Source organism: Syngnathus acus, chromosome 21, assembly GCF_901709675.1.
Source record: "Syngnathus acus chromosome 21, fSynAcu1.2, whole genome shotgun sequence".
Lineage (NCBI taxonomy): Eukaryota > Metazoa > Chordata > Actinopteri > Syngnathiformes > Syngnathidae > Syngnathus > Syngnathus acus.
Genome location: NC_051105.1, coordinates 3,165,858 through 3,179,467, shown reverse-complemented (window position 1 = coordinate 3,179,467; position 13,610 = coordinate 3,165,858). Strand labels below are relative to the sequence as shown.

Below are 13,610 nucleotides of genomic sequence, written 5' to 3'. Positions count from 1 at the left end.
ATTATGCTGAATGATAGATTGACCACCCGCCCTTAAAAAATATTGGCGCTAAATCACTGCACAATACCACAATATCATTTTTGTTGGCAATATCACAATAATATTGTTTCTGAAGTTATTCTGTGGTTCATATACCAACATCTCGATAATAAGAATATTTAGCAAGTTTGGTAATGTGCGATGAGTAGTTTGAACAAAAGATAAATCAGACTAGATTTTTAATATTTTAAGATGTTCTAAGTACAAAATGATAAAAGAAACGTCTCCATGTACATATTATGCTCTGAGAAGACAGTCTGCGGCCAATTTCTTCAAAAAAAATCAATACATATTTGATGGCTTGTTTACTACTCTTTTTATTTTAGGCTGGAAAAATCTCCCAACACATTGATTGGATATATTTTAGATCAACTGATTTCTTTAGGGGAACAAATGAAGCTGAAAGACTTAATGGGATTGTAATTAGACCCTTTAAATGATTTCATACATTTTTATTAAAAAAAAAAAAGCGAATCTCAGAATTGAATGTGTCTGTGTGGCGTCACTGGTGGCCTGCTAAGTCTTTGCCTTGCTTGCCATCAAAGACAGTATTGACTGCAAACCAGTCATCCTTAAGACTGCTGACAATGAGCCACATAGCTGAAAGCAAATCAACTAGCTCTGCGGGGAAATGCCTCGTTTGCTGCTCTCCTCAATCCCGTCAATGTGCCTGCGTGACAAAATAACCTCGCAGCTCACCCTAACATCAGACAATTCAGCTTCCTTTTGTAAATGATGCACTCAAACCACCCAGATTGTGGCAAAGTCTATCCATTAAAAAAAAAAAATCACATTACATATTAATTATAGTCCTTAAAGAGCATGTGTCTGTTTCCTCCTTGTTTTCCGTCTGGGCTCTTTAATGGAAGCATTCATTACTTTCTCAACACAGCTGTATGCAAAGTACTGCTCATAAAGTAAAATACATATGAGAACAAACACAATGAAAACAAAAAATAAGGACATCAAAAGAGTAAACAAAGTTAATGTAAACAGTGGTTATCCTGGTTGGCTGAAATCTCCTGCACTGCAGTTTAAGAACTCTTTAGAGTTTGTCGATGTAGTGTTATTTTGGGGGGGTGGCTTAGCTGAAGGCAAAAAGATCCAGCATATTTATGTGTTTACATAGAATTTTTTTTAAAATATAACAACTTGATTGGCGACTTTTGTGTTGTGCCATCACAAGTGCTTCCAAGTCATCGACGGGGACAGAAGAAGAGGATGTCCTAGGCACCTCACAAAATCAAAGCTATTGTGCTGATTGTTTTTAAAGCTACTTTTACAGGTTGAAGTGGACAATAGGAGGAATGTGCATATGAACTTTGGTTTATTTATTAATTTAGCGAATGCAAAGTCCCTAAGCCAAGCAGCTGCCTCTTGGTCTGCTGTATGGAGGGTGACCAACCCTCCTTTAAGTCTGTGGAGAGGACAAACGTCTATGATGTGTTCCATGGTTTGCTCCTCTCCACAAGCACACAGTGGGGTGGGGCTACTGCCCCATTTGTGAAGGCTGGCCAAGCAGGGGCCATGTCCAGTCCTGAAACGATTGAGTGTGGACCACTGTCTTCTTGAGAGGTTGGTGCCAGGGACCTGATGGTTGGGGTCTTGCACCAAGTGTTTGTTTAGGACAATGTCAGTACCCGGGCTTGCCCAGGGAAGCAAATGATCCCACCAGCAGACTAAATTTCGAGAGACGACGCCTGAGAGCCAAGTCAAAGAATCCTAGTCAAAGTCCCAAAGCCGATGAACTTTGGTGGCCATTGGTCGTAGTTTTTGATCGTTTAGCGATGCTAAACTTGTTATAGCTCACAGTGAGACAAGCAAGCAGGCATTGAGACGTCCCGCTAGCTGTTATGACTTGTTGAGGCAGATTCAGCTTCAGATGGCTAAATGGACATTATTAGCAGAACAGCTTGCAGCTTCTTACCAGCCAGACATGCGTGTTATAGCTAAAAAGCTCAGAGACCGCCACTGGCGGCAGCAATGAAGCTAGGTGCCCGCCACCGACCAAGTTCGCCGCTGCCGGACCTCAGCCGACCGCGTGCGTCACCGGGCTGCCAATCAGCCGGCCTCAATTACAGATAAATAACTGCGAGACAACCCCCTGGAGGTCAGCTTGTCGAAAATTTAAAAGTTGGACTTGGAAAGATTAGGGGCACAAGACTTCCAGCGATGCGTGGCCACTTATAGCACCTCTTTACCAGATAAGCGGCGGAAGGAGTACCCCATTAATGGACTTCAGGAGATTTCCCAAATGAACCCTTACAAATTCATAACTCATCGTCCTCTTTACGTTCAGTTTTCTTGCCTCCAAATGTGAAAACGCTATATTCATCCAGTGATGCGCAATTTATCTTCAAGTCCTGTGTTCTTCCATGTCTCTGAACGTATGAACTCTTTACTTATCTTTATCTATTTGTAACTTACAGTGCCGCTAAATGGTCAGCGCTGGCGTTTTATTCTACTCCCTTCTTACTCGCCGTTCAAGCAGTAGTCTAAGTCTACATGTAGCAGCAGAGGTCCGAGTTAAAAAAAGAAACTTTAATGGTTGAATACATTTGTCTCCGAAAACCAGGAGCTACTGTAATTGACAGAATCCAAGTACAGCAACAATTTGATAGCAAGTAATTGAAAATAGCACCTGAGTAACCATTATCACTTATTACCCGCCATGGAAGTTTCCCGAGTGCTTGACTCGGTCTGATAGGTGCATGTATGCTGTCGGATGGAACAAAAAGAGCAGCGAGAATGCGAAGCGGTTCAGGACAGCGCGGTAATTAATCTCACTCAGCGAGCCACCGAGAGCGGTGCATGATGGGACGGAGGCAGGGCATAGCTCAGTGAGCCTTGCTTGTTAGCGCCAACCTCCTATGGGCAGCCTCTGGAGACGAGCAAGGTCTGCCCGTGGTCAAAAGCATTTAACAAACATCTGCTGCTTGGCTCGACCCAGTTCATCATTCATAGTCGGCTATGATTTACGTTGTCATCGTGACAAATAATACTATGGGTGCAAATGGGGTTTCTAAAATAAAAACCCTCTTTGGTCTGTGATCTAAGTCACAAATAAGTGGCGACAGAATTAATAGGCCTGAGGGGTTGTGATTTTAATATGTAACTTGGACTTAACCAAGACAAGAGTTTTTTCTATGGATGGACATTTTAACAGATTTTTATCGACTGATTGTTTTTTAATTCATATTTTATGAAACATGAGATGTTTTTTTCTTTGACACTTCTGATCTGTTTCGAAGTATGGAGTAATGGTTTTAACTTTTGGTTTGTCCCATCCATGCTGGCTGCAGCAAGTCACCCACATTTTTTATGCCTCACTCCCTTTCTGACCTAGCCCACAATTATTTAAATCCTGGCTTTGTACCTGTAGTGGCTATATTGGACCAGTACTGCCTGTGAATGGAACCCACGCCATCTCCTTGGGGGAAAAAAAAGAGCAGCATGACCACTCCGCGACTAGTATCCAGTGATGTATTGAGTAGATTGCTCTAAATCACTTTAAAATACAATGTAGTGGGTTTGGATTAACCACTTCAGATAGGCCAGAGCTGCAGATCAGGTCGCCAGAATTATAGTAATTGACTCTGTGTACTGTAGACCACCCAATTCATAATTTGTCATGGATGTAAGTTAAAACTTGAAAAGTTTAGGAACATCAAAACAGTGGACTGGAGTATCATTTCGAGCCCAACTTGTCTGCTTTGAATAATTCTTCATTCCCCTTAATTGCGTTGTTTGACTCCAGCGGCTGCACGGCGTTATTGAATTAAATATCAATTCATGCGTCTCTCGCTGCATCGCTTCAAAGGTTTCTCTGAACAGCGGCCAACTGCGTAGCATATCAATAATGTAGCGTTTCACAGAACGCGGGCTGCTATGCTGTATATACGGTGCTCGTATACAGTACAGCTGAGACGTACATGCTCCTCCCATGATAACTCTCCTATGATCTTGTAGTATTTTTCCACCTTCCCAGTTCTCATTTAGTTTTCCACAGTTATCCCTCATGCATTATTGATCAAGAGGTACTATTGGCCTTGAAGTACAGAATGTGTGCGGGGGAAACTTTTCATTTCTTTTATTTACAGCATTGTGCTCAGAGCAGTGCCCTTTCCACCCACTCCCATAACTGTGCTACTTTTCATCCTTAAGTATTTGTTTTATTAAACATTATATTCTGATAATAAATAGTTCCTGTCATTACTTATTCATAGCACTTAATGTTTAAAATACTCTTTGTACATACTTGAGAGTGAATGTTTCTTAGTCCATTATGCAGTTTGTCCATTTAGGAAATAAAATTACAATACTGTATGCACTTTGAAAGAAATGAGAATGTAGGCTTGGAATATTGATGGATATTTGACTGAAGGGTGCCTAGGCATGCTTTCAGGACAGGACAAGTTAGGTCCAGCTTTGACCTTGTGGCGCTGAGTTGAGAGATTTGTCTTTTATAGTCAAACCCATCCGTCTTGTTTACATGGTTGAAATTTGGCAGCAATCTGACAAAATGTTAAATGTTTCATTGTGAATTTTCAAAATGATCTTTAAACCTTGATGCCATGTTTCGCCCGTATTAGTTGGCGCAGTAAAAAAATAAAATGGTCACAGTTTACAACCCCCGTCTGTCCAGGGTTCGTGGCTAACTTAGACTAATTGTCGAGTAGGAGTTTGCCAAAGTGCGGTGACTGAGTGGCTAGCACATCTGCCTCACAGTTGTGAGACTTGGGGTTTGAATCCAGCCTCTGGCCTTCTTGTCTGGAGGTTGCATGAGTTTGCATATAAAATGGATAGATGGATGGATTTTTGGACGGATGGATGGCTGCATGGATGGATTAGTTTTTTTTTCAGCGGAATACCCAGTTTTCATGCCCCCAAAAAGGTGATTCAAATTTTGGAAGATTAATAACAATCAGTCATCTAAAGCATTGTGGCTTGTATTGTTGGGGGGGAAAGAAAATATGACTTGGATGCTTGCATAAAGTTTTTCCAATTGACTTCCCATTTTCGGTTCCTGTAACCTTCAAACAAGCTCACGCTTTAGTATGATTGTAAATTTGTCTATCCGTAATTGCTTTTGCAAACATCTGCACAGACGGGTGGTGCAGATGTGCGCTGTGGTCGTTACACGACTTCCTGCCGCTAGCTCGTCGGCTCAACGACGCCGAGTGCGCGTCTTTCCTCGGAGGCGTTAGGAGCAGGTGTGTTTGAGGATGTGCACAGACATGCCGTGCGATCCTGGTGGCGCTCATGCATGAATCGTGCACACATCATTGTACTCGTCTGCCTCCTGCTTTATTTATTAGAGACTGAAGATAACAGAAGGCAGTTCACCAGTTCAGGGTGTACCTTGCCTACTGCCCAGAGATCGCTGGGATAGGCCCCAGCTCACCCTTGTGAGGATAAGCGGTTCGGAAAATGGATGTATAACAAAAAACCTCCCTGAAATCTTGAGTCATCGAGCATATGTACCATTTTCTGTACTCCCCTGAGAGTGAACACAACAAATAAATTACATATTTGTGCCATTTTGAGCAAAGAACCCAGAACTTTTTCCATGCTCCGCTGCCTTGAAAAACATGTTTTTAAATATTCAATATTTTACTGTTATTGTAAAGTTCTGCTGTTTCTTCAGTCGGGCCTTTTTTTTTTTTTGGCTCCACTGCAAGCATGAATTAATAAAGTCAAATAAAAAAATAAAAATCAAATCAAAGGCAAGGGGTCATCTCTGCCCTGAAATTTGTGGATGGTGTCAAGCACTGTATGGTTTTACAAGTGTTTGTTTCAGAGTCCAGCTCAGTCGCCTACAACAGAGCCTAAAGCTAAAGGTGACACCAACATGTAAAATACTGAAATTAGGTCATGTTGGTGTCAGTAGCACACTTCAAAAAAAAAAAAAAAAAAAAAAAAAAAAAAAAAGATGCAAAGTACAAAGCTTGGCAACGTGATAAATGCAACTCTGCTGCAATGGTACGAGAGCAAAACTGTCACCAAAGTAGCTGAAAATCAGTTTTTAATAGTTTCCAACCGTTTCTTTCTTCATCTCTCTATGGCGTTTCCTTAATTTTTCCCCAATAATGTACAAAACAATCTTCAGTTTCTTATTTAGCTGCCTCTTTGTGGTGTTGCAACAAAAGTGTTTGCTGGCTTTTTGCAAGGACCACAATGCACCTCTGTGAGCGTGTGCGTTAAGATGTGAGGCCGATGATGTCATGGCTGGCAGAACCTGAGTCCCAGTGTGCTTGCGGAGCCGAGACATGAGCTGGACGACATTGTTCCTTTTCAATCCGACTGCAAGCTTCCAGTCTGAGACTCCGGTCGAGCGAATCAAAGTATAATTGGCGTATTTCCCATGTTGGGCAGCTACAGTGTGGTCATTGAAGGGATGCAAATGACATTATTTAGGAGGCATTCACCCAAATAAACTCCTGGCTAATTAGTGGACTTTGATTTGCTTGTGTGACCAACTGTGTGTACTGTGCAGCTGCTCTCTGGTGGCCTTCAAGGAGCAGGTCTGTTAAATGGGTTCATTCAGAGGGCTAACTTCTTCGTAACTATTCACGTGCAGCACGATACATCACAAAAGCATTCAAAGACACTTTTTAATCAATTAATTTGTCAATCACAAGTTGGACTCGAGCCTTAGTTGCCCATAATTAAGTGTCCATCTCGACCACAACATTCTGGACAATTCTTCTTGTTCTCAAATGTTTCCATACCACATAACAAAGAATTAAACATGTTCTCACAGTTCCACCAAAAGCAATATCTCTGGTGATCCTTCATCTGTGGATTCAATGATTTATAGTTTTTATCTTGACAACAAAAGAGAGCAGAATCCAAACTCCAGTGTGTGCTCGTAATTTGGATGAGGACACCCGAGCTTGGCTCACAGTGCGAGTGTGAGGTAGTAAAATTAAAACTATCGACAATTATGTAAAGGTGGTCCTTGGTCCTGATGTATGACATTTCGTGGTCACAAATGAGTTACTGCTTACTTAATGTTTTTTATTTTAATACTTTATATCTAAAGCCTTGAGTTTTTTTTAATTCACATATTAGTGGCGGACTACAGTTACGTACAAATTTGGGTTACACAGAGATGTCAGTCTTGTCTATAATAAGGGAGTAAATCAACAACTGTCCATTTAGTGCAGCAAAAAAATTGCAGCAAAAAAATAAACATTTGCCATCGTGTTTGCCTGAATGTCTTTTTTCTGTGGTGTGTTGTGTTCTTGTGTGGTTACAAAAAAGAAAATGATTGAGGAGAGAAAGGCTTCTTGTCCAAACGTACGCTTTGAGAGGCTCCTTTCATTAGCTATGCTAATCTGCTTGACACGTGACCCTTGCTGCAGCTCGCTGGCTCCCCATTCGATGTCGGTTTTCTCCTTTTCAAATGCCAGGGTCCTCTCCTCTTCTTCTTGTTTAACTTTCCGGATCATTGGCTTCTGTTTTTACATGTTCTCATACACACTGACAGAAATATGATGTGACTTGAGAATTCAAGACTCTTCCGGATGGATTCCTGTAGATCTGACTCTACACATATATTCTACACAGATGATTGTTTCCATCATTGACCTGACAGTTTGGACCTGAAGGCAGAAAGTAAAACTTTAAATAATACAAAAAAGACTGTATTCAAGTTTAAATGTTTTTGTCATTCATAGGTTAGACAACGTTTAATTAATCATGTCTGAGGCAAAATTGAATGCACTAATTGGCAGCAGCCAGCAGAGGCGCTGATTCACTGACATCGTTTTGTTTAGAACAATAAATCCCTGTCCACACGCACTACACACATGACATTATTCCGCACCTTTAGAAACGAGGGTTCAGAACATTCAGTAGTTATTTCTCCGACTTACCTCGCCAAAAAAAAAAAAAAAGCCGTTTGATGAATATGGTGCAATAACCTAATGCTCTGCGATAACAACTATCTTCCTTAATTATTATTTTTCTTTCTCGTATAAGGCCAAATTCATACATCAGCAACTGGCTCTAATTTAGGATGTTCCGATTAGAGCATAATTACCTCATGTTAGATGATGTCATTTACTCTGAGATGATGAGGTGTTGAGAATGGCTAACCTCTGTCAATTAATATGATCTATGAGTCGATAAGGGATATAGGAGGGATATTTGCTATAACTCGGTTAGTCAAGAGGTAATGATTTGAAATTCCCTCGCCTTGCTGTAATGACGACGGCTATTAAAAGTGCTGTTTCTTACACGTGTAATTATTTCTTTATTGATTTGTCAGCATCTCGGGGAATGGTTTTTTCCATCACATATATCTAGCGGCTGTGATAACCTGTCCCATTTGCAATCATGAGAGAGAAAGACCCCCACCTTCCTCCAGGAGAACCTAGGAAATGTGGATGTGAGGGACTGATTTTGTGACTGTGGTCCATTGTGATCGTGTTTGGAATATTCCTTCATGCTCACTGGCATAGTGTAGAGCAGGGGTGTCAAACTCGCCGCATCGTAGTCATTGTTTCCCTCGGAGGGGCTTTATGATTGTCAAAGTCTTCTATATACATTATAGGCTACAAAACAGACTGATGAATGACTAGTTTTGAAATTAGAGATCAAAATATTTTAAAAAGACAAATGGTAATAAAAATCGCAAGCAATATCTCTATTTTATTTTTAAAGTGAAGACAATTTATCATTTTAGTGATGACACAAAGTAGATGCAACATTTGTCTTTGTGGGCCACATAAAATGACGTGGTGGGCCGTATCTGGCCCTCGGGCCTTGAGTTTGATACCGATGGTGTAGACAGAGGGTAGGGAATGCTGTGTCTTGTGTGACTTGATTAGCCTCCAAATGTGTTCACTTTTTGTGCACATATTGTGTTGGTATTTAAATTATTAGTTTTCATAATGGGGCATCTTCACCCCCCCCCCCCTACTTCTACTAATAAGTCTTAAGTTACTAATGCACATATTGAATTATAGTGGAGTGATATTATTTGAGGAAATACTGTAATAAACATTATAATTTAGCTCAAAATGATTGTTACCAAAATGTTATTGTGTGTTTTCAGGGAGCAAGTGTGATATGGTGCAATTCACTTTGATTACAATACAATTCACTTCAATTGCTTGATCACTTCTTCGTGAATCAAAAATGTTGCTGATCGTTGGCTACCACAGAATTTGGCTGAGACAATTTGAGACACAACAGAGAATGGAATCCTCAAGTGACATATTTTGGCAGTAAATTTTTGGCACAATTGATAACTAGACATTTTTTTCCACCAGTAATGACTTTTGAAGTGAGCCATCTGTATTTTTCCCTGCAATTATATTCATGATAAAAAAAATTTAAACTGGGCCATGTAAGCAATTGTTTATTAGACCATAACCCCCAACCCACCCCGCCCACATCCATAAGTTTTAAAATGAGTGTAAGAAAAAATCGAGGATAGTCATTTACAACTTAATACAAGTGAGAAGGTATTCTGAATGTGATTTTTTGTTTTTGTCAGCCGAATCCACTCATGTAGGAGCTCTCTCTCATCTGCACCCCCCCCCCCCTTCTTTTTTTTCTTTCAGGCTGCAAAGCGAGAACAAGGATGAAGATGAGACCTCCCGGCCCTCTGCTGATTCTGCTCTTTGTCACACTGTCAAAGTGTGTCAAGGTGGTCTCCAAGAGAGGCTCAGGTATTTAACAATTTGTCTCCACGGTGACAATCCTACTACTGCTATGTTCTACTTATGATGTGCGACTGTCTCTTATTTAGACGGGTGTTGTTTGAGGCTTTTGAATATTTCAATCGCAAGACTCATAGAAGGGTGTTCAGGCAGAATGTGTCAAGTTGTGGAAGCTTCAGATACTTATTGTTGTAATGCACCTTTTCTGCATATTCAAAGTTCAGACCCGTAGATTCAACTATATATGTGGATTTCTTTTTTTTTTTGGTCAAACTTTGTTGGACAAAATAACAACAAAATGTGTGGCAGGGCAACCCTAATTCTCATAGGAAATGCTTATCGTCGATTTATCCCGGTCTTTTCGAGAATTTATGGGGCAGGATATAAAAACTATTAAAAGTTTCAATGACTATATTCCAATTTTTTTTCTATTCACGGGCCGGCTCGGTCCTCTGTACATTGTTTTGATGCCCAATAGAGTGGTACCTCGTATTTTTATTTTTATTTTTTTTCTGCTTTGTGTTGTGAGCCAAAATTTCGATCACAATATAGCGTCCATATACACAGGCTGTGTGAAAAAATTCATCCTTGTCCCCTAATCCGTCATTCATACGATCCCACACTTTACACTGGATTAGCCTCTACAATAGTTCCCTCATTTTGTTTGAGTTAAGTTTAGCTAACCACTCACTCCTCGTCGTATATCACTTGACCACTGTTTCATTCATGATGCACTGCCACATTAGATTTCACACAATTTATCATAAATAAATACAAATCTTGGTTTAAAAAAGTATTTATTTCCTTTGTTGTAGATACTTTCAATTACATAAAATAAATTCATAATTTCCATGGTGTATAGTTACTGTACGGTTTTGATGTTCATACTCAAAATGCATGTGGTCTATATTAACCTTTTGAGTGAACATCGATGCTTACTAATTTTCAAAGTGCATTGTGTATCATTTTAAGTAAACCATTTTTTTTCCCCCTCTGGACCTTCAGATACCCCTACAAGATAGTGTGACCCCTTGGTAGTGGAATTATATGGAATAGGGTGCAGATTTGGACACATCCATAGATTAACTGTCCCTCCTGAGGTCACTTACGAGGCCTCGGCCTTTAAAAGCACACAGGCATCATAGGTCAAGGTACACTACCTTTGTTTAGAATTAAAAATGGTTGAAGTGGTTTGGTGACATTCAACACTTTGACTTGGGTCCAGGCTTAGCATAATATAGCATCCATTTCTGATGGTCCCTGCCAACAATGTCCTTTATGTGCACAAGAAGAAGTGCGTGTGTGTGTGTGCGCGGGTGTGTGTGTGTCTTCGTGTGTGTGTCTGTGTGTGACCAAAGCTTTTAAAGCAGGATTTGGGCCTCCACTCTTGATTAAAACATTGATTGAGTTATATATCCTTGCAGTTAATTATGTCTCCATTTAATTAGCTGGCAAATTTATGAAAATATACAAGATAAAGTGGAAGCCAAAGCACACATTTTAATCAGTCAGTTCCAGGAATGTTTTTGAATGAATGTTTCTTTTTTTTTTACTCCAAAAAAGTCTTGATTGAATGTTTTTACACATTTTCAATTATATTGCTTAATTTAGCTCACTCGCTTATACAATCATGATAAGGACTATAACCATGCTATAAAATGAATCATAGCATTTTGAGTTTAAGTTGAAAATGACACAAAGAAATGGCAAGAGACAAAATCAACTTTTTTATACTCATGCATTTCCGTGTGCTTGATAGGTGTTGCATAAAACTTGCATATTTGACTAATTACGAGTTTTCATATCAACAAATGTAAAGGCATTGGATTTTTATAGTTCAGGTGTGGAAATGCAGCATTAGCTCCATCCGTATCAATCTGCCGTGAGTGACAGCTCCCAAATGATCCAATTTGGCACCGACTTGGTCGCCAAGGTTTAACGTCAAGTCATTTTCCTTTCTAAATGCCATCAAATTGAATATCAATTGGTAACAAATGCAAAGGTCACAAGAAAATAGAGAGCAAAAACTAACTGAATTTGAGAACTTTTGTGAATACACATGAGCATGTAGCTCTTTGTGACACTGTCTCAAAGAAGGAATTTTCTAAAGGTACTGTATATGCGACCATGTCTAGCTTTAAACTTAGTGACAAAATGTGGCTTATTGCACAAGGTTATTTTTTTATGCCTCCTGTTGCAAATCAAAGTTGCCTTGCCATGAGTTGCCTATCTATCTATCTATCTATCTATCTATCTATCTATCTATCTATCTATCTATCTATCTATCTATCTATCTATCTATCTATCTATCTATCTATCTATCTATCTATCTATCTATCTATCTATCTATCTATCTATCTATCTATCTATCTATCTATCTATCTATCTATCTATCTATCTATCTATCTATCTATCTATCTATCTATCTATCTATCTATCTATCTATCTATCTATCTATCTATCTATCTATCTATCTATCTATCTATCTATCTATCTATCTATCTATCTATCTATCTATCTATCTATCTATCTATCTATCTATCTATCTATCTATCTATCTATCTATCTATCTATCTATCTATCTATCTATCTATCTATCTATCTATCTATCTATCTATCTATCTATCTATCTATCTATCTATCTATCTATCTATCTATCTATCTATCTATCTATCTATCTATCTATCTATCTATCTATCCTTTCATCATCCATATCTATCCACCCAACTCATTTCCCCGGGAAGCCATTTCCAAGGATTTACATAGCAATTCGAAGCTAAAGATTTTTGGTAACATTGGCTACTCCGCTCAGAGAGCAGAAGGGCAACAAATGCATAATTTATGCACTTCCACCATGAAAAACAGTCTGCCCTGGAAATGATGTTCCCCGACTCTAGTCAGTTTGAAAGTGCTTGAAAAATGTGAGATTTCATTGACTTTGCTGCCTCAAAGGTAAAACACACAAATCAAAACTAGAACTGCAAATTTCTGAATCTCAACAAATAAGCTACCCCTGTACCATGCACGCACGCACGCACACACAAACACATTTGCTGAAATGTTAACCTGTGTTAATCACTCGTTTTATTCATCCCCATTGCAATTTTAGAGCATTGTAAAACAATATCAATTTTTTAGTTACTAGAATACAACCCCATGTTTTAATCTGAACCATCACTTGTCATGGCGTGCCCGTACTTAACTAGTTCCTGCACCTGAGTCCTTGCATGCTGCTCGGCTCGCTTCTGTTGAGGATTCCCGCATGGATTAAAAGCAAGGAAGCACTTCAACACAATCAAGTGTGTCCTCCGGGTTCCTCAGTCAAATATTGATAGCAGGGGAAGTCAATAATACCCACAGCTAAGGGTCAAAGTTGATAGTACGCCACAGTGCTTGCTAGGCAATTTGAAAGGCTTCCCCGTTCTACTGAAAGATTACGGCTGGATTGATGGAATGTGGAGCTTCAGACCAGATCACATAGGACTGATAAGACCACAGGCTCCATTCTGCTGCAGTGTTCCGGTTTCTTTCTTGTTGTGCTCCATTGTTGTCATTTGGCTGTCGCTCTGACTGATGCGTTCAACGCAATGTGATTTTCCCAGTTTCCCGCATGGCTGTTGAAGTGGAAAACTGATGGACGTGGTACTTGATGTGCGCTAAGTCACATTAGAAATGTTTTAGTAGGTATTTCAGTACCTTAAGAAGCGTTGTCAGTCAGAGCATAGGTGCATTATTGTACAATTTGGCTCTTAATTTAAATAGATGACTTTGCCATAGCAAATGAATGATGCTTACGCTCGACGCTCCTCACCATTATTAATCACTGACGGATTGAGCAAGTCTGCAGGTTGCCTGTCCATGTTTAAGATGAAGGGTAGCGCTAAAGGAGATGAAGTG

At 39.7% G+C, this 13,610-nt stretch overlaps 1 protein-coding gene across 4 annotated transcripts in view; it reads left to right on the top strand.

The window, feature by feature from the left end:
- Positions 1–13,610, top strand: part of il1rapl1a (interleukin 1 receptor accessory protein-like 1a) — a 170,926-nt gene that overhangs the window by 15,030 nt on the left and 142,286 nt on the right. For all 4 annotated transcript variants that reach the window (XM_037240343.1, XM_037240342.1, XM_037240345.1 and 1 more), the window contains exon 2: positions 9,615–9,722. In XM_037240343.1, coding sequence (XP_037096238.1) covers positions 9,635–9,722 — 88 coding nt within the window. In that variant the 5' untranslated portion in view covers positions 9,615–9,634. The remainder of the gene's footprint in view (positions 1–9,614; positions 9,723–13,610) is intronic.